General features: G+C 47.1%; 1 protein-coding gene across 4 annotated transcripts in view; it reads right to left on the bottom strand.

Annotated features, from left to right (window-relative positions):
- CTBP2 (C-terminal binding protein 2) overlaps positions 1-24691 on the bottom strand; it is a 130864-nt gene that overhangs the window by 8075 nt on the left and 98098 nt on the right. For 3 of the 4 annotated variants that reach the window (XM_053983266.1, XM_053983267.1, XM_053983265.1), the window contains one exon: positions 312-466. In XM_053983266.1, coding sequence (XP_053839241.1) covers positions 312-466 — 155 coding nt within the window. Of the gene's footprint in view, positions 1-311; positions 467-3760; positions 4228-24691 lie in introns of those variants that run through there. The other variant, XM_053983268.1, reaches the window with a different exon arrangement.

Raw genomic sequence — 24691 nt, 5'->3', positions numbered from 1 at the left:
CCTTCCACTGTCCCAGGCTGCTCCAAGTCCTGGCCTTGGACACTTGCAGGGATCCAGGGGCAGCCACAGCTGCTCTGGGCACCCTGTGCCAGGGCCTGCCCACCCTCACAGGAACAATTCCTAATTCCCAATATCCCATCCATCCCTGCCCTCTGGCAGTGGGAGCCATTCCCTGTGTCCTGTCCCTGCATCCCTTTCCCCATCCCTCTGCAGCTCTCCTGGAGCCCTTCAGGCCCTGCAAGGTGCTTTGAAGACGTGGAAGGGCAAGGCCAGACCCCGCTGCCCCCAGCCCGCCCCACCTCTCCCGGTACCTTCTCGTGAATCTCCTGAGTTGATTGTGCGTCACAGAAGGCCACCGTGGCCAGGTCCTTCAGGATGGGCATCTCCACGGTGCAGTCCCTGCCGTCCAGCAGTGCCACCAGGGGCCGGGGGTGCATGGGGCCGTTCATGATCTGCGGGCGGATACCTGCGGGCACAGCGGGATTTACCCTGAGCGGGGTCCCTGTCAGGGCAGGGCCAGCAGCACCTGGTGACATCCTGGTGATGCAGCAGGGTCAGGGCTAACAGCAACACGGGCTGAAGTCTGGCCAAGGGGCTGAATGCTCCCTGGGAACACAGCTGTGGTTTTGCCCCCGTTTTGTTAGGGAATGGCTTTACCACTCTGACCACCTCAGAAAAACAAGTCCAAACAGAGAATCGCTCAAAAAATAGGATTACTGGAAAACTCACGGGAAGAGCAGGACACTGAAAACCTCTTAGCACAGAAGGTAATACTCTGATGTATTACCAACTACCAAAGGTTTCATGGGAACAGCGAAGTTCATCTTTGTAAACCCAACATTCTCCTCTGAGATGAGGAAGGAATTGATCACCACCAAGGGCCACAGAAGGCTGAGTTTTATATTCTATTTATTGCTCTGTTGGGGATTAACTGGTTCATTTTGGGACAAGTCACTTAGAAATCGCTACACATCACTTCCAGTAAAGGTGTTTATTATACTAGGACCCTATGAAATATCTCAGGTACCTTTCTCAGCTGCCCAGGCAGTTTCTGGGCAGAGCACAGGTGAGGGGACCAGGTGCTCTGGGTACACTGTGATGTTTTATTTCTGCTGCTGCACCATGAGGTGGCTGGAGCTGGAGGGTCTGGGTTTGAGTCTCCAAACCCTCACACAAGCAGTCTTAGCAAAGCCTCTCCTCTCCTTACCAAACCCCACTTCTGCACAAGAACCTGCCAGGGCTACCAGCCAACTTCTGTCTGTCCTCTAAATGCAGTGGTTGTGCTGGTTAGGGGGACAAGCCCAGGGCCTGGCTGAGGGAACTCCATGGGGCTGTTTTGGGGTATTTTGTGGGGGAATCTCCCCCCAGCTGATGTGGGGGTTACAGACATGGGCACTGCTGGCCACAGCGATGAACCCCAGACCTGTGAGCACCAAGAGCGTGGTCCCGGGGAGGGACCCTGCACTGCTGCTACACTCACACAGCCACACTCACTTCACATGGGAAAAAATAACTCCATGGAAACAGGCAGGTTTAATGGAGTGGGTTTAGTGGCTTTCCATTCCTTTTCTACTTCATCTGCTTAAAGAAATGAAGAACCAACCAGCCCAGCAGACCTGACTGAAGGTTTTCAGCGTTACAGGTGGGCGATTTTGGAACTGGTCCTTCCCTCCCCCTTCCCTACTGAGGTCTCCATTACTGGAAGTAATCCATTATGTTTGCATGCATTTCATCCAGATGGGAGTGCAAGTGTGTCAGTAGGCAGGGTAGAGTGCCGAGACGATCTGGATAAGGGAAAGAAGCTTGTGATAAGCAGATAAGCAAGAATAAAACATGCCCAAATCTCCGAGTGCTTACACAATCCCTCTGGACAGCACTGCACCCCAGCTAGATTATTTTCTCAGGTTAACAAGCAAGTGAATTATAACACTGACTTAAATGCTTTCTAATGTGTATGATCTCCGAGGCTTAGAGCATCACCTGCCAGCCTCACACCACAACTGCAAACAAAAAGGAATCTGATGCAGGGCCAAGGTGGCCGTGGTTGTGCCAGTCCCAGCGGCCACCAGCCCTGTCCCCAAGCTTGGAGCCCAGTGCCCACCAGGGACCAGGACCATCCTCAAGGCAGAGCAGTGGGCACACAGAGGGTGGAGTGCCTTCCCGTGAGTGTGGCAGGTGGAAGATGAAACCACAGGTTATCTGAAACTTTGACATTTAATCCAAGCCCCAAAATAATGGGTTTATTATGCTGCCCTTACATAAGCTTCTTTGAAAGTCAAACAAAACACAGCTTTTTTTTTTTTTTCCTTTTCTTTTTTTTTTTTTTTTGAAACAGCATCTGTGTCTTTGCTTGGGATTAGGGATGTAATTGTGCATGATGACACAGGCTTCTTAGGCACGTCACCCTTGCCCACACACTCAAGTGCAGTCACTGAGGATGAATGTGGCTGGAACCCGTGAGGTACTCACAGGAACTGCTCTTGTTTCTCCTACTTCAAGGAGGGAATTTATTTCAGCTCGACAAGGAAAGTTCTGAAGCAAATCAATACAGGATGAGGTGCATAATGTATGGAAATTACATTTTAATGAAAACCATTGGCAGGTTTGTAGCTTAAACTGTGCTCTGTTTTTCCTTGCCCACCTCTCCTGCAGCCTTTTCACCGTCCTGCATCCATTCCTCACCGTCCTGGTTCCTTCCTACCTCTGCACAAACACATCCAAACCAACACTTGGACTGACAGAACCAAACCACCCGGCTCATACAGCACGTTTGTTCTGCAGGCGACTGCTTCATTAAGAACGAGGTATGCCACGGATCAGAAAGTAATTAAACAGCAGCCACTCCTCCCGAAATTGTGATAAAACATCGCAGCCATTAACCCTTTCGCTCTGCCAAACCGAGGGAACAGCGCTGTGTAAACCGCGAGCATCACCAGCTCTCCTCGGGGCTGGGCTGGGATCAGCTCTGCCGCCCAATTTTGGTGCCGCCCAATTTCGGTGCCTCCCAATTTTGGTGCCTCCCACGCCATCTGAAGCTGATTTTTGCTGAGAACCCCCCCAGCTGTTCCTGCGAAGTTGGGGCAAGTATTGTTCAATACATTTTTTTTTTTTTTTAAAGGCGTTTTCAGCCGCCTGCGGAGCCTGGCCAGCAGTGTGGGGAAAGCTTGCTAAGAAAGAGGGAGAGGAGCAAGGATTTACAAGAAAAGGGAAAAAAATATTAATAAAAAAAGAAGAGGCAAAAAAGCAAGGTTTTGCAGCCACAGAGAACTCAAACTCCACCCCAGCTCACAGGCAGCGCCGCTTGTTGCACGCAGCCCCGCGTATAAAGTGCTTTTGTTTCATTTTTAATACACAAAGCCTGCTTGTCCTTTCCTGCTGCCGCTCCTCCCCTTTGCCACCCACTTGTATCCGATCCCAATGGCACCCCTGCCAAGAGAATTAGGGAGTGCTCCCTGCTAAATGGCAGCCTTTGTGTGACCGCAAGACGGCTGGTACTATCTCACCGAAACAAAAGCAGAAGCCATTTGCCTAATTCTTATTAATCTCAGTTGCCTTCGCCACGCAGATTTAAAATAAAAAAAAAAAAAGGAGAAAAGAGAAAAAGGCTTTAAACATGTTGCCCTGCAGTATATAAAAGTGCATCAAGAAGCGATCCTGACACTCGCCTGAATTACCCGCTCACGACCAAGTAGCTACAGTTTTACAGTCAACTACACACTTTATTAAACAAACAGAAAAGAAACAGGAAATTTCCCCTTGCCTGGAAAATGTTGCCTCCACATTCTTCTTCTTATTAAAAACCACACATGGCAGTGGAGGAGTAGGGAGGGAGGAGGAAGGGGGGACCCACACACGATAAAATACTACCACTTTTCAGTGCGGTGCCTCTCCTTTCGTCTACGAGGGGGTATCTTCAAACAAGCGATCCCGCGGCCCACAGCTGCAACATCTCAAGACAAATGTCTCTTTGAACACGGAGGGAAAAGAAAAGGCTTTTGTCCTGAGCCCCAGAAGAATGGTCTGAAATTGCGAGAGGAGTTACAGTCACCTCTGCGCGGCTCCCAACTCTTCAGAGCACTCCCTCCAGACTTTGCCGAAGCTTTTAACTAATCGTAGTTCTTTCCCAGCCCTTGAATAAAATCATGTGAGTGCCAGCCAAAAAATCTTATGCTATGCACACTAAAGGGTTTGTATATGTCACAGTTGCTTTTCCCCCTTCCACTCCCCTCCTCCTATTGACTTGCACATATGACAGGGTTTTTTTTTTCCAAGTTGTCTCAAATGGATTTAATCTGTGCCACACTGCGTTTTATGTTTGTTTGGGTTTTTTTTTTGTGTGCGTGGCTTTTTTTTTTTTTTTTTTCCAACTTAAAAATGAAACATGCCTTTCTTTCCATGCAAGCGTGGCTGCAGAAAAAGGCTGATAGCCTTGAGCAGCAGCACCTCGAAAACAAACACAAAGCACTGGGGAAAGCAAGGGCTGTGCTGATCTCACCTGCACCCAGAAAACAAGGGCCAAATTCTTTCTTGATGTGTGAATCAACTGATTTTCAGCATCAGAAATTACACTTGATTGCTGGCAGGATTCACATCTTTTTGGACACGTCCATCTCCTGGTCCTGCCCAGTTTGTCCCAATTAGGTAAAAGCACCCTCACGTCATTGTTTGAGGGAATGGCTGGAGCTGTGTCAGGGGAGGTTTAGATTGGATTTAGGGAAAGGTTCTTCCCCAGATGGTGCTGGGCACTGCCCAGGCTCCCCAGAGAATGGGCACGGCCCTGAGGCTGCCAGAGCTCCAGGAGTTTGGACAGCACTCCCCAGGATGCCCAGGGTGGGGTTGTTGGAGGGGTCTGGGGGTTGCACTCAATGATCCCTGTGGGTCCCTTTCAACTCAGGATATTTTATGACTTTATAACTGTCAACCCAATCCCCCACTCTGTCAGGAGTATGTAGGACACTGCTGCTGTGTGTGTGGGGAATGAGATCAGGCTGTCCCTGTGCAGTGCCCCATCTCCAGAGCATGACTTGGAGCAGTTGTTGGAGCAGCTGCTTTTCCCTCTTTCCAGTTGCCATTTTCACTGCCAACAGCACCAACAGCTACAGACAATCCCCATCCAAGAAATAAGAAAAAAATCTGCACCTCAGTCTGGTTCAACACCATCAGCACTGCCTCTCCACAGTGTTACCATGCCCCCATTTCATCACCATCCTGCTGGCTCCAACAGCATCATCCTGTGGCACACACAGCCCGCTGCAGACAGGGTCCTGCCCATCCTGCAGGGAGCTTCAGGATGCCCAGGGCAGTCCTGCAACTGGAGGAGGGGGCAGGAATAAGGAGAACAAAGGTTCATTACCTGGAGTTGGTACTGACTTGTAACACTGACATCAAAAGACCTGTCAGTCTCCCTAAAATCCAGTCTCTGACTACAGGACAAGGGGATTTAGGCACATCTTTCTCTTGAGCATAAACCATTGCTAAAACATTTAAGTTCCCCACAGATTTGCTGTCCCAGCCATCACCTCTGCATTGCAAACTGGAGAGCCAAGGTCCCAAGGTGCCCTTTTAGGGGTCCCCACTCCCTGAAAGCAGAAAGGTGAGTGGCAAAGGTGCCACTGAGTGACTCTGTGAGGATGGGGATGTTTTGGGAAAGCACTGTGATGCTGCAGGACCCACAGGACCAACCTCCTCCACCACAACGTGCTCGCCAGTGATGCTCTTTCTTTCACTCAACTTTTCCTGCTAAAAAAATGCTTCTGATAATGAATGCATATGCAAAAATGAAATAGGACACAAGTCTTATATCTTAGAAAGAAGGGGGAAAACCCCAAACAGATATTTAGTGTTTTTTCTAACTATAAATACTCTGGAGGCACCTGGTACTATGCAGACAGAAGCCACACAAACATTATGTTTAGGAAGTGACATCAAATATATATTTTATAAACAATCATAGATTGTTTTGTATTTTAAAAGCAAAGTGTCTTTGAGGCTGCCAGGACCCTACCAGGAAGGAGTGCAGAATCCTCTCCTTCAGTGGAGACCCAGGTGTTTGAACTGATGCTGGAGCTCCAGGCTCACAGCCAGGGCTGCTGTGGGGAAGAGGGATGATTGCAAAGGGGAGGCAACTTCCAGCCCACTGGAAAAACCCACAGGCTCATGGAAGTCCCCTCTGGTGAGGGAAATTGTGTTTCAGAGAAACTCCTGAGCTCCAGAGAGATGGGCAAAGAGGCAGCAAGGCCCATCCTGCCCTGCTGGAAAGGGAAAAAGTCATACCTGCTGTTGGGAAGAGCCTGTGCAAAGCCCTGACCTCTCCAGCACGTTTCCTCCAGTCAGCACACAAGAGCTGGATTTTGGCCAGTTCCCTTTCCAGGTAACTTTCCAGGGCTCCTTGAAGAAAGTATTTTTAAAAATTCATGTTCCCATATAAAACAATATCCTTATTAGCTGATCCAAGCACTGCAGTTACAGTCCCCAGCTGAACTACAGACACGGCAGGCACAGAGAAATGCTCAGTTAAAATTTAAATATACATGGCATTTTCTTATTCTTATTTGAATTCCTGCAGGTACACACAGCAGAAACACCATTAAAGCACTGGGATACCCTGCTGATGCCATGGGGATGCTGCCCCGGGGCACAAAAGCCAAACAGAGGCTTTGCAAAACTCTGGAGTGTCTGAAATGATCTCTGGGCTGAACTAAATCTCCCCCAGGAGCACTGCACAGAGAGCTGCAAGGACATGAACTGGTGTTAATGCAATGAAAGAGTAAAACGAGAGTAGTGCAAGGCCTCTGCTCTATATCAAAATGTGGGTGTTGGGGTTATTCCCACATTGCCAGGCTGGCAAATCCGTGTCTGTGAACACCAAGGAGTGGCTTCAAGAGGAGCTAAACAAGGTCCAACATCAAACTCCTCATGGTCACACGAGGGGATGGGAGACAGGGGTGCCCCAGGGATGTGCTGGCCCAAGGGCCACGCAGACACCCTGAGAGGGGGAGTGCAGAGCAGGGCATGGATGGAAGGGATGGCAAAACCAGGGAGGCACTGGGAACTGCCAGGGCACGGAGAGGCAGAGCAGATGGGAGAGGCCATATGGGGTGGTGAGGGAGAGATGCTACCAAGAAAGCTAAAAGAAGCACCTGGGAGAGAAACTGCTTGCTCAGAGCAGCTCAGATTCCTGTATTCTTTTTCTTTTTTTGTGTGTGTGTTTTTTTTTGTTTTTTGTTTTTAAGAGAGGGATGGGAGAAAGAGGAGAAAAGCTCAGTTAGGGTTTGTTTGGTGGTTATGATTCAGACACCATACGGACCCTCAAACTCTCCCACTGCCCAGGGCTGAGCTTTGCAGCTTATATTATAAAAAAAAGCCACGGAGAAAGCAGCAAAAAAAAAAAAAAAACCCCAATAAATTCTCCTTGAGTATGCTCCATTACTAAGCCCAGTGCTGGAAACAAATTGTATTCCTGGTGCTCACTGGACAGCTTTCCTGATATTATCCAGCACTCCCTCCCGTGCTGCACTTCAGTTGCAGGATATATCCTTTATTTTTCATGGGTGGGACGTTCACCTCTGAGCTACACATTCCAGCCATATGAAATGATGCACCAGGGACAACATCCCATGCCAGCTCTCCTTTGGGTCCCTCCCTGTCCTCTTTATCCATTTATCTTTTTCCCCTTCCATCCAAACAGAAACAAACTACAGCAGTAAAAAAAAAATGAGCTGCTCCAGGAAACGGACAGCTTTCATTGTTTTGGTTTTTAGTTGGATTTAAAGTTTTTTGATTGAAAAGATAAAATAAATAAAGCCAAGGAGAAGGATGCTGTTGCCAGGGGAGAGCTGCTGATATCGGCCATCTGGGCAGGAGGCTGTTCAAACTTCAAATTGCCCCGAGGGATTCAGAGGCTGTAAAGACGTTTTGGAATATGAGATATTGAAATCAAGGCTAAAGATGAGTCTGTCGACTGGCAGTGACAGCCCTGGCATGGGGACAGCCTGGAATTCTGCTGCCTGAGACCCCCACCAGACCAGCATCCAGGCTGTCCACAGCACACCAGCACTGAAGGATGCAAACCTGACTTCAGCACACAGACTGACCCCTGACAGCCCTATGGTTTAGACTAGAAATTCCCTCATATTAAAAAAAAATGGTAAAGTATTAAAGCAAGCACTTGGATCCAGTTTTGGGAAGCAGAAAGGATTCAATCCCACCAGCTGTCTGTGTGCCACCAGCACCTTTGGAACTTGTATTTGCACATTGATAATGAAAGATTCTGAGTGGAAAACAAAGAAAAGGCCACTCTGGGAGCTAGTTGTAGGAATTAAATGATGCTGCTAACCACTGACATCAGTCCTTCCTACTATGCTGGATGGAAAGTGCTCTCGATCTTTTAAGCAACTGGGCTTCCTCTGAGCATCTCTGCTTCACTGCTGCAATTCCTGAGATCTGCTGGAGCTTTAGATCCCAGAAGAGGCTTGAGACAGCATGGGAGGAGTTTCTGTCTCTGGAGAGACAGGACTGCTTTGTTGGGGTGGGAGCCTGCATAGCCTTTTGGAAGGTAAATCCTCATTTTCATGTCCACCTGTAGCTGTTTTCATCTCAAGTCACTCATTTACAGCCAGAAGGGACAACAACCCCCCAGGGATCCAGCCCAGGCTTTACCTCACACTTTTTCCATAAGGCCAATGCGGGAGCCTTCAGTGAGAGCTCAGCTTGACTTTAGGAGCCTCCCCAAAGCAATTTCTGGCCAAGAATGGCTGGCAGCTGCCTCAGCTCCTCAGCTGCTGATGGGCCAGGGAGCAGGCAAGGGCCTGGCCCAGGCCAAGGGAAGGGGCCTTCAAATCCACCTGGACACCCCCTGCACCTTCATTCAAAGGGTTAAAAGACCATGAGCAGTGAGTGCTGTGCCAGGCAGCCAGGGGCACATGGGCTGTCCCTGAGCCCTGTGAGCCACACCAGGGGCACTTGGGCTGTCCCTGGGCTGTCCCTGAGCCCTGTGAGCCACACCAGGGGCACTTGGGCTGTCCCTGAGCCCTGTGAGCCACACCAGGGGCACTTGGGCTGTCCCTGGGCTGTCCCTGGGCTGTCTCTGGGCTGTCCCTGAGCCCTGTGAGCCACACCAGGGGCACTTGGGCTGTCCCTGGGCTGTCCCTGAGCCCTGTGAGCCACACCAGGGGCACTTGGGCTGTCCCTGGGCTGTCCCTGAGCCCTGTGAGCCACACCAGGGGCACTTGGGCTGTCCCTGGGCTGTCCCTGAGCCCTGTGAGCCACACCAGGGGCACTTGGGCTGTCCCTGGGCTGTCCCTGAGCCCTGTGAGCCACACCAGGGGCACTTGGGCTGTCCCTGGGCTGTCTCTGGGCTGTCCCTGAGCTCCATGAGCCACACCAGGGGCACATGGGCTGTCCCTGGGCTGTCCCTGGGCTGTCCCTGAGCTCCATGAGCCACACCAGGGGCACTTGGGCTGTCCCTGAGCTCCATGAGCCACACCAGGGGCACTTGGGCTGTCCCTGGGCTTCATGAGCCACACCAGGGGCACATGGGCTGTCCCTGGGCTGTCCCTGAGCCCTGTGAGCCACCCCAGGAGCACTTGGGCTGTCCCTGGGCTGTCCCTGAGCCCTGTGAGCCACACCAGGGGCACATGGGCTGTCCCTGGGCTGTCCCTGAGCAACATGAGCCACACCAGGGGCACTTGGGCTGTCCCTGGGCTGTCCCTGGGCTGTCCCTGGGCTCTGTGTGCTGCCAGGGGCTCCTCCACAGCCCGCACCATGATGCCCGCTGGCCCCTGCAGGGAGAACCCTGCAGAGCTCACTGCAAACCCTCAGGTCCTGCCAAGGCCTCGTCCCTTCTAAGACCTCCTAAAATAGCTCCTGGGCGCTGGCCAAGAGCACAAGGCCAGCTGGAACCGTCTGTTCAGTGACCCCGCTGCAAGGTCACCCCAACAGCCACGGCTCAGCCCACGGGGGGAACACTGCAGCTGAGGCCACTGGACCTTTGGCAACTTTCTCCTCTCTCACATCCCCACCCCTCTTCCATGGCAAAGATCCAGCAGAGGAACCCTCAGCACGGCCAGGAAGCACAAGTATTGCCATGTTCCTCCTGCTCCTGCTTTCTCGTGTCCTAGTTTCTTGCTTCACTTTGTTCCCATTTCTTTCCCCATCCCAGTCTGCACCCGCAGCTCCTCTGTGCTCTCCCATCGCTCTTTGAGGAATTTGAGACCAATTCCTCTAAGTGCAGAAAGGATGGTGAAGTATGTGAGCAGGGGAATAACCCTGGAAGGTCCTGGGAGGTGCTGAATGGCTGCAAATCCCACTCATTTCCCTGAGATAAACACCCTCACTTCCCTGTAGCACCGGATTATAACTAAGTGAGAAAAACCCCCTAAATACCAACATTCAAAAGCACTTAACTACAACTTACTTGCTATTAAAGTTGATTTACTTTCACAACAAAAGCTTTACGGGTCTATCATAGGATTTTATCGTGGTTGCACTTTAAAAAAACAAACAGGGCACACTTTACATTCCTGTTGACACTTAAAGCAGCCCAGAACCATAAAAACAGAGCAAACAAAGCTCCGGGCTTGGCAGTGACCACCAAACCCCAGCTGCTCTCCTTTGTATCCTTCAAGGAACAGTTTAAGGGGGAGTCTGATCACCTTGTGGGGTTCAGGGCCACCTGGCCTGGCTGAAGGTGTTCCTGCTCACGGCAGGGGATTGGACTAAACGACTTTTAAAGGTCCCTTCCAACCCAAACGATTCAATGATGCCATGAACTCCAGTATTTTCTGGTTCAACTAATATTGAAAAACACTGGTTGCACCTCGGGCAGGATTTCCCAAGCATGACTGTATTAAGAAGACAGAGTTCTATGTGTGATATCCTAGAAAAAATATTGAAGAGAAAATCACTCCTGCTTCAACCCATGTTCCCTAACTAATGTATTTGATTCTTTTCAATATTGTTGTAAAGCTGTCTCCTGAGATACATCAGGAAAATGACGAAGGATGCCACACTCTGCTTGCAGCCACCTTCCCAGAGGAAGGTAGGAAGTTTAACATTTTCCCATTTTCTGCTGGGAAGTTTAACAGGAATGGGGTGACACGGGGTCCAGCAGCATCTTCTGGCCTGACATCTCCTCTCTGAGCCACCTGCAAGGCTGCTCACTCAGCTGGGAAAAAAAAAAACAAACAAAAAACAATCCAAAACCCCCCTGAGAAACCTCAATCACTTTATCCAACTTCTCAGAAAAAAGATTTTAGAGATGCCACACAATAGAGCCCTTTTTAGCTATCTGTGCCCTCGAGCCATGCATTAATACAGCTGCGACTAAGCTGGATTGAGGGAATTTTAAATTGGTCTGCTGGATGATGTAAAAGGCTATCAAAAATTAAAAAAAAAAAAAAAGAAAAAACCCACTCAGAAATGAAAAAAGGAAACAACACGAAACTGAATTGTATGCTGGAGATTTCATGAGGTCAGGGTGAGCACACAAAACCTCTCACTGGAAAGCTTATTAATAACAATGTCTTATCTCCTGGAACAGAGAAATTACCTTAATTAATAACAATACACTGATTATTTACAAACTCACACATCTTAGAATATTATCATTTAATCAGATTTTTAGACTGAGGAGAAAGAAGTGTTATTCAGAGCAGGGAACTCTGTACATCAAACTCACCCTTCTGAACCCTTCTGACCTTGCAGAGCCTCACTCACCAGTAACTCCTGTGCTGAGGGCACCCTGAAGGTGCCAAGGGCCTTGTGGGTATTTCAGGAGGAAATGAGAGCGTTACCATGGGCATGGAGATTCTGCACAAAATGAGGCTAAATGTAGAAATTTTGTAGAATTTCACTGAATCATGGAGTCATTTAGGTTGGAAAAGACCTTGAAAATCATCGAGTCCAGCCATTCCCAGCACTGTCAAGGCCACCACTAATCCATGTCCCCAAGTGCCACATCCACATGGCTCTTAAACCCCTCCAGGGCTGGGGACTCCACCACTGCCCTTTGGTACACAGATGTCATGTTCCTATGAGTAAACTTCAAGCCAGAAAAATAGTCTTTTCTAATTCAGGGCTATTAAATCTTTCTTGAAATGTTCAAATCAAATTAAACCAAATGAGATTTTTTTTTTTGCTAAGTTGTTTTTAAATTCAGTTCTTTCAAATATCCACTGAACCTTTTGAAAATTAAATTTATTTTATTTTTAATGCAATGTGCAATTGTGGAGATCTGAGAAAGCATGTGATCCCAGTAGCACGTGGGGTTTTTCCTAACTACAGAAGTTGCTCTAATAAAGGGTATTATCTCCCCCTGCAAACCTTGTCTGGCTTCAGTTTTCCAAGCTGAATAAAGATAACAAAAAGTTCAATGATTAACTTTTCCATTCTCTACTTTCCCTCTTTATCAGCCTTTTCCTGGCCACTCGCATTCCTGCCTGGCTGCAAAACATGGGCTGCAGGTCTGGACAAGAGCCTGCGGACCCAAAAGGGCTGGAACCAGCCAAAACTCTCCCAAAAATTCTCAAATGACATTTGGGATGTGATTTCTCTTGGTACAGTGGACAGAAGCTCTGAGTAAGGACCCAGGAGGAAGCTGAGGTGCTTCTGGCCACCCCACGTCACCTTCTCAGTGTTCCCAAAGCTTTGGAGGCTGAAGCAAACCCCTCCAGCTCTGCCCAGCCGGGCTGTTCCTGGGGCCTGCATGCACTGAGAACATACCAAACATTTTTTCTTATCCCTGACCCTAAAACTTTCTGTGGATTAGTGATAATCCCCAGCCACACATTTCACAAATTAAAACAGACTGAAAACCATCACCAACGTTGTGACACCAAAGTGCCCCTTCACCCTGTGACCTTCCGTGTGTCAGCACAAGCGATGGTCACCCCATCCAGGGCTTCCACATGGGGCTTTCCTGTGTGCCCAGGGTGGGCTGGAGTCAAAGCAAGATTAAACTCTCATCATTTTGTAAATCCTGCCCCTGAAGCTGCTCCATCTCGCCCTCTCCCAGCCCAGCCAGAGGGCCCTCAGCCTGGTCAGCTGCACGCCAGTGCCTTCTGGTTTATGGAAAACCATGTTCAATGTCCAAATATTGCACAGATCCTTGAATAAAAGAGCTTATAACCTCCCTAATTTATCATCACTGTTTAAAATCGTATCACTAATAAGTCATTGTAGTTGAAACAAATTTATCTTAAACCAGAGCTATTTAAACGATGATAATCTAGAAAAATCTTTGCTAATCTGCTCCGTCTTTGAGCAAAAGAAACACACACTCCCTGGCTTTCATACTAAAGCAAAAATGAGCATTGGCAGAGCAAGCAAAATCATCTACAAATACAAATCAACCTTTTCTCCTTGTGAGCCAGAGTAGCCCAAGGGATAACAGCATGATCACGCTCCTGATGTATTTATACAGCACATTTCATCTTCATTAATCCAGATAACTCACTGGCACATCCTTATTTTTCAATTCCAAGAATGATGAGCCATTCCTGTGCTACAGCAGTTCAATACCCACCTCTACCCCAAGCACTTGGTGCTGACCACCGCCCTGGAGCTCCAGGGGTGTCTCCTGCCCTTCCATTCCCTTGGGAAGTTTGTCCCAGATCCAGGCTGTGGCCCAGGAGCCCTCAAAGTCCACTACGCTCCTCTGGCCACAGAAAGGGGCTTTAAGGACCTCCTGAAGCAGCCCTGCCCTTGCCCCTGTGGCTTTTCTCTTCTCCTCAGCAATGTAACAAGAGTTAAAGGAGACAGATCAGGATGCTCCACAAAGAACTCCTGCACAGATCTGTATTTTCCCTCTGTTTTTCATGAGCTGGTGTTTTGGCCAACAATATTCATACTTAAGGTGTCTCATTTTCTTGTGCATGCCAAGGATTGCTACAGTGCAGCTCCCACAGCTGCTGGGAGGCATTTCCTGCAGGCATCCTCAGCACACTGAGAGACAAATAAAATCCAAACGGTAGAGAAACTGACTGCTCTTGAAACCACGTTAACTCTAATGGGCTGAAAATGTCTTCATTTTTATGTCTCTTCACTATCACAGTGCTGATGTAGGTAAGCACAGGATATAGGTTTATCTAATAATGTATACCCAAGACAGTGAAAAATATTTCACATTTGCCTACAGTTATAAAACTGTAAATCACACTGAACAATATCACTGCAGTAAGCTCTTTTCCTCTAACCATTTTCTATATTTTATTGGTTCGATAAAACCCATCACCTATCAACCCAAGAGCTTATTTACTGTATGGTGAGTCTCAGTTAATTTATTTAGTCTTAAAACTGTGCCATGAACCCACCAAAGTGAGGTATGGCAAAATGACCTGATCAGGTTTAATTTCTTTGTTGGGAATAAGATTGGGGAAGGTAGGGAAAGGAGTCTTGAACTGAAACTTCAGAAAGCTGACAAAATTTCCTGCCTTGCAGCAGAAGGCAGTTGGCAAAGAAGGATGCTGATGCATCCCACCCCTGTCTAGATGTTTATACACTTGATTAGATCATACAGATTACAAAACAAACCAAATCAAACTGAGTGTGTTGAGAAAACTCCCCGTGATCTTGAAAAAGAGGCTCCTGCAGCAACAACAATCCTACATTGTGCCTCTGCGTGAGGGGGTCCCAAAGCCCCCCCAAGAGCTGCCACTGACACAAAACCACCCTGCTGGCTGTAATCAACAGGTTCAGGAGACGTGGCAAAGAGGGGAAGTGAGACATGGTGCTCATCAAGACACCCAGCTAAATGAGCATTTTACAATTTCACACAGTTTTCACCGTTCATTCCACAAATACCCAAGAGATAATTGTACAGCATTCAGGGTAATCTATTCCTCTAATTAATACCTTTGGTAATACAAAGAAAAACCCAGTATTGTGAAAAAAACCCAGAGCACGTGGCCAGCTGACTTTCCCAAGAATACTTAAGAATACAGTGCTGGCTTTTTAATTACCATCAAACCTCTTTCTATTTGGTAGCATTACTTTTAGCAAGAGTTTTCCCAAGTCTGTCCCTGATTTTCAGCCCAACACGAGTCGCCTTCCTTGACCTGCTGTCCTCTCTGCAAGCAGATAAAATTTGTCTCCCCGAAGCCCTTATCCTTTGGAAGGGAAAAGGAAGGTGGTTCTTGTGCAGAAACTTACTAGAAGTTGCACTCAACATAAAATCAGGATTCTAGAATGGTTTGGGTTGGAAGGGACCTTAAAATCTATCTCACTCCACCCCCTGCCAAGGGCAGGGACACCTTCCACTGTCCCAGGCTGCTCCAAGCCCTGTCCAACCTGGCCTTGGACACTGCCAGGGATCCAGGGGCAGCCCCAGCTGCTCTGGGCACCAGTGCCAGGGCCTGCCACCCTCCCAGGAAACAATTTCTTCCCAATATCTAATCTAAACTGACTTTCCTTCAGCTCAAAAACCAACAGAGAGATTCCCTATAAAAAGAGACGTAGATTTGACACAGGGCATGGAAATGATTCCCTGAGTTTACCAAAACAAGCTATTTTGCTGCTCCTCAGAAGAAGCAGAGCTTGAGAGAGGTCCAGCTCCATCTTAGAGCCTTGCTCAAGGTCTTGCCAACTGACATTGAAGGGTTTAATGCCTTTTTTTTTTTTTTTTTTTTTGTTTTGTATGTAATGCAAGGGTCCCAATCCCTGAAGAACTCCTCTTCCAGCTCTCACTGAACAAACAGGATGGATCAGCACCGAGTGCAGCCACGTTGTCCTCTCTGGGGACCCTGCAGGAGGTGTGGGTGAGGATGCAGCACAGACACCCAGACAGCAACACATCTCGCCCTCCTCTGCCTGGGTTCAAGCAATCAACTTGTGACTGCTCTGCTGTTTCTGCCCCTGTCAGGCACAAAAACAAAATCCCAGTTGCTGCTTTCTTGTGATTCACATGGGGAGTGCCTGGACTCAATGGGTTCAGTGTGGGGATCATTCAAACCAGCTGCGGGCACTAAAAGAATCCATTCTTCATTCCTGTGACCAGGCTTGCTAGAAAGTAGGGAGCAAATGTTCCACCCTAAATAGTTTTGGTCTGAGCACAAGGGAAGCTATTGGCAACAACAACATTGAGAGAAAGAATGTCTTAGCATCAGGCTCAGATGCCTTGCAAATGTATTTTGTATCCTCTACCCCAAATTGTATTTCTTTCTGCCTGAAACAGACTACATGCTTTAATTGGCTCTGGCAGATTGCTGAGTGTCTTTATTTTGGCTAGTAGAGAGCTCCCTTCCATATGGGACCTATCTAGGATGGAAAGCACATCGACTGGGATGGAGAGCCCAACCCCAGCTGAGCACCAGGCCATTGTGGCCTCCACTGTGAAGCCAAGTTGTGCAGGAGCCACAGAATCACAAAATGGCTTGGCCTGGAAGGGACTTTATTGCTCATCCAGTTCCAACACCCTGAGGACACCTTGCCCTAGACCACATTGCTGCAAGCCCTGTCCAGCCTGGCTTTGAACATGTCCAGGGATGGAGCAGCTACAGCTTCCTCACCATCCTCACAGTAATGAATTTCTCTCCAATATTTAATCTAAACCCACCATCTTTCAGTTCAGCAGTTCCCTCTGAGTTACCAACCAGGCCTGATCTGAGCATTTTCTCTGGGCTCACTGGCAAGAGCAGCCCTGACATGGTGCATATGTTCTGAATTTGATGCACTTCAGAAACAAAATGAGAAAAGAAGTTATTTTGCTGCACTGTGAAATACCAAAAGCACTGAACTGTGCTGCATTAACGTGGCATTGTCTCCAGGATTCTTGTCCAACTCCAGGCTGACAGGAGGAGCTGGCACACAGACCCTGAGAAGTGCCCACATCCTTTCCTCACCCCCCCAGGTAGTTTTTGCACAGCACAAGAACACACATGGATGTGTGCACATGAATGCCTCTATCCTCTCCATCCAGTTATCAGCACAGCCTGAACTGGGGACAATGCTCATTAACAAAATATACAAGGGAGGAAAACAACTAGAAGATAAAGATTTCCATTTATTAATGTCACAATATAAAGGAAATTATAAACCCCTGCAAGCCAAATTTCTAATTTGGTCCTAATCCCACTGGGCGTGGCTGTGTCAGCCCTGGCTGCCTCTCTGTCTGTCCCAGTCTCCTTTCCATCAGTCAGGACAAGCCTTTTCCCAAATCACAACAGCTGGCTGGAGCAACCCTCCACATCCTCCTTCTCGCTACAACTTTCCCTTAGAGCATGATGACTTTTAAATCCTTTTAGGCTCAAAGCCCAGTAAGCAGTAAAGCCCAGCAGAAAGTGATATTTATTTCTCATAACTATTTTTTTAATATATGAATCCAATAGAAAAATAACCTCAGCAGTATTTGTCATAGCCAGAGGTGGATTTGAAGCTCTTATGAAGTGAGGTGCTTGATGCCTGGTTCTTAACAGAGTTAGAGGAAGAGCCTGCCCTGAGCCACAACTTCTGTCCTCCTCCAGCTGTAGTAAGGAGTGACTTCAAATCTTTTGGGGAGCTGGAAACTTGGGTATGGACAAAGAACTCAAATGAACAGCGACAATGGCTGCAGAGTGATTTCCTTAATTAGAAAATTGGCTGTGTTCCTAAGGAGGAGGAAAACAATGCTACAGACTGCCAAGGCAAAGAGCAAGTAAAAACTGTAGCACATGTAGCTCTGGAGGAAACACAAATGGGCTCTATCAGCCCCCCAAATCCTCCAAAACCATTTGTATTTATTAGACTGAAAATCAAGCACAGTCCTGCTGCTGAATCAGACCAACACAGGCTTGTGATTATGACTTGGTCTTAATTAATTTATTTTGACAAGACTCAAAACACTCTCCAGGCGATTTAAGACACCGTAAAAAATAAGGAACTGACAGTTTTTGACCTCAAGATGTCAAATACAGAACTGCTGTCTAGTTGTGACAAGCTGTCACTCCATCCCCTGGTCATCCCCACTGTGGCTCTGCATTTCACAGGGTGGGCTGCAACCACCCAGCGTGGTCCACGAGAGGACTGGCACGTTCTGAGAGAATCAGTCAGCCCATCCTCAACAGCATCTGAGAATCCCTGTCGGCACAGCAGCAGTGGTGGGTGGTCTTCTCAGCCTCTGCCCTGCTTGGTGATGGAAAAAAATAACCAGGAAGGCTGTGTAGCTTTTTTAAACAGCAGACCAGATCCCAAGCACAACAAACTCTCTAAGAACAGACATTTCAGAGCGTGTGCGTCTCTCAAACCAGCACAGGGACAGAAAGACTGCACAGAAAAGGGAAAAAAAACACAGGCAGAGAAACTGCAGCTTTTCCCTGTGCTGGTCACATGTGATCTGTCAATCTGACCAGCACCTGACACCTGTAATCAGAAAGAAGCTGATACCTGTTGTGCCGAGACAACTGAACATCCCTCAATGGAAATTCCAATGCCCAGTGCCAAGCCAGTGCTCCCACGGAAGAGGCAGCATCTGGGGAGACTGGGAAGGCAAAGGGAGCAGAAAAGACTCTTTGGCTGCACTAGAAAACCACCATGCTGATGCCCCTCCTCAGCACAGGGCTCTGGCCAAGGAGAAACAGGGGTCATGGACTGTTCCCAGGGCTGCACTTGAGATGCTCTCACTGTAATTGAACGTGAAGCCGTGGCCTCCAGGGCTGCGCACGCTCCTCGGAGTGATGGGAGCCCTGTTCAACTGAGCATGAGGGGTTTGGGTTTTCCTGCTCCATACCAGCCACAGAATGGAACAAAACACGAGTGTCAGATGTGAGAGGCTGAGGAGCTGCAGACTGGTGACCACAGAGCAGTGGCAGCAGTAAGGTTGAGTTTTCCGAGTGTGGCTCCAAAAAGAAACCTCAGGACATCCTTGTGATGCACTTCCAGGCAGGAGATGAAAAGGAATATTCCCAAACTTGACAGGAGAATATGGATATCACTCCAGGAGAACTCCAAATTGCCTTATACCAACACCCAGGAGCTCCATGTGGTTTAATGCAAGGCATCAAAGCACAGGTCACACACTGTTTACAAGAAAATTAATCTTAAAGCAAAATCTTGGAATCAAGAGGTTTTTTGAAAAGAATTTTACCTTGCTCTTTTGCCAAATTCTGATTGAAAATTTTTGCTCAGACCCCAAGGGCTCATGACCCACTTACCAAGCATGGCACTGCTGTATTTGGATGGACTTGAATCAGAGTATTTCTAATTCCATGAAGGGTAGGAGCTGGAGGCAAACAAACAAAGCGTGTAACTGTGCCAGCTTGAGAGGGGAAGTGTACCAAAAACTTGGAACACAAACATTTGTGACTGTTACCAGCACCATTCTTCCCAAGCATGGAATACTTTCCTAGAAACTGGCTACCTTTAGGGCACTCTCTGTCCTGCTGCAGTATTTTGGTTGGATTACTGTTGCTGATTCCAGTATTTTCATCTTTGTTCTCCTCTCCTACCTTCTTCCTTCCTCTCCTACTTCTCCAGATGTGTTTGTGCTGGAGGAAAGCTGCTCCCCTTGACTCAGTGGGGCAGTTTCCAGCCCTGCCTACTCTCAGCACTGCCTGCAGCCTGGGCTTTCCAGCATCCCATAGGATGTGCTTCTTCAAAGAACCATGGGGCTCTGAGTGCTTTATGAACAGATTAAACAAACAAATAGGTAAGAGACATACTAAGTCAGTGTGCCTAAGAACTTCCCAGAGTGGAAGTAAAGGAAATTGGAGATTCCCCAGGAAATTATCCAGACTAAGGCCAGGTTCTTCCAGGAAGCATCACATAGATGAATCCTGTCCCCTTGGCACGTGGCACATATCAATGATCAAACCAAAAAAACACCAAAAGCTGAGTGGGAATTGCATTGCAAACTCTTGTCTTCTTTATTGCAAATTCTCTTGTCTTCTTGAGTCCAGCTCAGAGAAAAGCTCAGTTTCAGGGCTAAGCACAAGTTACAAGACCTATTTACCACCAACTTTCCAAACTTCCTCCTAGAAGGACAAGGCTGTCAAATGGACCTGCCCTGGATTTCTCTTCCAAACCCCCTACAGCTGCAAATCCTTTACAAGGTGATTTTTACTTAGCAAAGCACCTGTTTTTCACCCTGAACACTGTCTCACCTCTGACAAATATTTCTGTTTACAGTCTGGAACTTTGTCATATCGAGCTGTGGCCAATTTCATTATCTCCACACACTCCTGTTGTGTCAGTATTACATTATTGCCATTTCTCTTTCTCCTCCTGAGCTGCTACCATGATCAACAACACTGCTGTTTGTGTTCACAAGTGACCTCCTTTGCTTTACTGTAGCCCACAGTGTCACAAATCCTAAAATGATCCCAAAATACTGACAGACAGGCCAGTTCTGACATCTGCTAGTTCCAAGGATCTTCAAACCCCTCTGTCAAACAGCCAGCTCTGCCCTCCCTGCAGAACTCCATCCCTCCCTCTTCAGGGAAGCACCACTGGTCCCTTTCTGCTTTTAATCACTTCTAACTCTGAAGCACTTTTGTGTTTCAGAAGCCCTGGATACTCCTTCCATCCACCTTCCAGCTCTCTGCACTTTCAGAGTTCCACATCAACTCTCCAGACTTTGTGTAGTTCAATCAAATCTGAAGTCTCACTTTTTGCTACCACACAGCTGTGCCTGGTGAAACACTTATGGCAACCATTTAGAATGGTCAAAAAGCCACAATAATTTATCAATTAATTTTGCACCCTCTCTACAGCAAAGCACAGTGGGTCCATATTTAGAAATAATTTTCATTTCCTGAGTTTTTTTTTTTTTCTTGAGAGCACTGCACTGAGCTAGTTGGGTTAAATCATGAATAGGAGCAAAAGCCAGCCTGACACCAGAGTTTTAGTCTGAGCAAAACAAAACTGGGATAAGGTGCCTAACCAGAATGAGAACAGGGATATGATGGTTTTACATAAAAATGCCAGAAATTAAGAAAAAAGAAACATTCAACATTCAAAATGTAGCCTTTTATAAACTGCAAATGCCCAAAGCAGAACAATTGTAGTTAACACACGGCCAGTACTGCACCTCAAAGACCACACAAAAATAACCCAAAACTGAACAGCCAACAGCAAACTAAATAGCCAGCATCAGTGATGACTGGTACCACATCTAAAAGCAATTTCAGCTTTAATAATTCAACACAATTTAATTTGCTGGTAGTAGGAAAGGTGGAATTTGCTTTTTTCCGAAGGATGACGTGGATGGATATCCTATCTCTGTAAGGTACACCCCAATTTGTGGTAAGTGCTGGGCATGAGGCCAAACACACAGAACACACACACAAAACACACAGAACACACACACAAAACAGAACACACACACAAAGCCTTGGTGTTCTCTGGATCAGGTCCACAAACCACAGAAACCAAGATCAAACACGAAATTCTCCGACAGATTTAACATTTGAAACCACGCAATATCACCAATATTTATTTTACCCAGAAGACCTGACTAGAATTTTGTTTCAGAAATTCTCAAACTTGCAGGGGTTTGGTGGAATTCCTTTTCATGCCTTGCTTCAGGCTGTTAATATCAGTCCCAGTGCTAATGACCCAAGTTGTGAATGTACAGCGGGAAAACAGAGCTTCATGAAATATTGATACACACTTGGAAATTTGACAATTATCTCCAGAGCTCCTTGGTAAAACCTGAAAGCAAATAAATAGCAAACATTTCCTGCACTCATTAAAACACTGAAAAACAGAGAAAGAAACCTACTCATTATCCATTTGACAAATCTATCCTATTATTTTTAATAACGCACAGGCTTCCAATGCATGAAACGTACAGCTTCTCCTGCTTAAGGAACCATTGGGTTTGTAGATCCAATTTTAAGAAATGCAATAAAAGTCAGTGATGTAGAGCTGGTTCCTTTTGCAGGAGAGAGTAAAAATCCTTCTCCTATTGAAATTAATGACAAAATCACCATTTTTCAAGTGAACTTGACTCACTGCCCTACTTTGGAAACTGCTCCTCTGGAAAGATATTCTACAAAAATTATAATCACTTTGTTGGCGTTTTTCATGCAAGCTTCAGGAACAGAAAACTGGAGTGAAAAAGAGCTGATGAGCCAGAGCATGGGGCTGCTGGGCCATGGGATGTACCTCTGTATCTTGCTTATCTCACAGCAGGGAGATGTTCCCCTGGCTCTCCCTCTGGCCAGAGGATGGTATGGGAGATGCCACACTGCTCCAAGGGCTTTTAGGATGAACAGCAAATACAGAGAACACCTTCCCTGCTGAAAAAAAATGAGCCCCAAGGGGAAAATTTCCACTGCAGACCATGACAAGTTGTTTGGCACTGCCCTGATGTTATTAGTTATTAGTAATCCTGGTTTTGGGACCTTTTAGCCCTGACTGCAGATGAAACAAGACCACATTCACTGCAGACAAGAACGAAATGGAAATTTAAGACTCTTAAGCCAAATGTTTCAGCTGGTAAGATAACAGCTCCCACTTTTATGCAGGTCTATTCAACATGAGGAAGAATTCAAAGATGCTCAGATAGGAGAGATTACGGGAACTGCTGGCCAGGTGGGATAACTAAAGTGACATTTAAGCATTCTTGATTATTTCAGTGTCCCAGCAGGATGATCTAGATACTGACAAGCTCTCTGCTGTCCACACTGAATCCTCCCTTTTATGCTTCACAATATTAATCAAGATTCCTTGCATTGACAAAACAAAATATATGCACTTCCAGGAACTACTGTACTTTTTCAATATTCATTTAAACCTTTCTAACAAAACACTCAGAAGATGTCAGAGAACAAAACAAATGTGTTGACATCTCCATTCCTGGGGATTTTTTTCACTCTGCAGGTAACAGTGAGAGAGTCCAATAAGAGACTGGGCCATCCTAAGAAAAGGCTGATCATCTATAGGGTCAGTAAGGGAATGTGTAGGAGGCAGCTCAGGGATTTGCAGTGTTTAGCACAAGTGTCAGGAAACGTGTTAAGGTTAAGAAGACCAGCAGGGGAGTCAGGTGGGTATTGCCAGGTTCCTGCATCCCATCACCCTACACCTCCTGATGCTCCCTGGATGGAGGGAACCCACCTGGAGATACCACCTTCATATCCGGAAAATACTTGCCAAATGTTTCCATGACACCTCAGTTTTGATCCTCTTTTTCTAACTTTTTAGATGGAAAGTATATCCTAAATTATTTATCTTCACTGTGTTTTCTGTCTAAACAAAGTCCTGTCTGCCTGTTTGCTCGCCAAGCTAGGAAATAATAAATTGCTTGATAACCAAAACAAGACACTTCTGGCAAACAATGAAGACTGCAGAAGCACTGATCCAAATTGATAATGACTGAGATGCTGATTATATTTTTGAGATTTTTTTTCTCCCCATTTTCATGTCTATACATATCTGCATACATAAATAAAACATGAGAATGCCATCTTGGCTGTTCACACCAGTATTTACCAAGGATCTCCACCAGCAGATAAGCCCTGCTGGTTTCCTTCTTATTGTGACAAGCTGCTCATGTCTCAGATTACAGAGCCTAAACCATCCTTTTCCCAGGGACTGTGATGCTTTTGGGAACTGCAGGAACAGTCCTGTGGTGTCACTTCTCCCAGCCTCTCCTTGCCTGACACTGCTTTCATTTACAAGATGAGGCAAGAGGCCATGATCTCCCTTGGCCACACAACATTTTTTGGCTGAGATTCTGGGAGGGAATTCTGCAGGTGGGAAAGGACCACGACCCTCCAGCCGCGACCCCACTGCTGGAGCGGCTGTTCCAATGTGGAGCACAGCTCACGCACCTGGTGGCCATGCTGCAGACAAAATGGAATTCATGCCTGGCAAACGAGTTTAGGTCAAGGGCTTCCAAACTACCAAAGAACTGGAGTCAGCAGGCCAGGGGATGAGAGGCAGCAGCCCCAGAGCTGAGAGGGTTCCCCACAGAGTGCCAGGGCGGGGGCTGTGCCACGCGACCCACGTTAAGCCGATTGTTGGCCGGACACCCCCTGCACTGGGGGAGAGGGCAGAGGAAGGAGAGCCAGGCACTAATCTGCTCCATCTGCTCTGGAGCAGCTAATTGGATTGAGGGTGCAGAAGGCAAGACCCTGGACACAGCACTGGGCACTCGGAGCCTCCTGTTTTCCTGAACAAAGCTGCTCCAGCACCGCTGGCCAACACCTCTGCCCAAACCCTTCCTCAGGCTGCCCTGCCCGGGACGTGGCTGCTCCAGCACCTCCCTACCAGAGGGGCAGAACCAAATATTGGAAACACAACCCATGTGAATGCCACTGCCAGAAGCAACACTTCATCTTAAACAAAACACTACCAACAGCAGACAAAAGAGATTAAAAATTAGTTTGTTTTTTTTTTACCAAAATCCAGCAGAATGCTGTTAATATCAGGTTTTATTTAGGTGTAGAAGTCAAAAGCTCGCCTGCCAGTTGCCATCTATAAACATTACTAATACCAGTCCTATGTCTGCAACATTTATTCTACATCAGTGGCTTAATGATGTTGGTCTTCTGCTTTTCAAGGATTCAGCTCAGCACCTACTTTGCTTTTAAAAATAACAGGCAATTCAGTTGTGCAGCATTTTCATTAAACTGGGCTGCAGTGTGATGATATGAGAATGACAAGGAGAAGAAATATAAAAAATGTTTAATACAATAATAATAAGAAACCTTTAAATTTTTTTTTCCTCTCTGTGAACATGAAGTTTGTAGCTATGGAAACTACTTATGAGAAGGCTAAA

This window comes from Vidua macroura, chromosome 8 (assembly GCF_024509145.1).
Source record: "Vidua macroura isolate BioBank_ID:100142 chromosome 8, ASM2450914v1, whole genome shotgun sequence".
Classification (NCBI taxonomy): Eukaryota; Metazoa; Chordata; class Aves; order Passeriformes; family Viduidae; genus Vidua; species Vidua macroura.
Note: the sequence above shows the minus strand (reverse complement) of the source record. Positions and strands in the feature narration are given on the sequence as shown.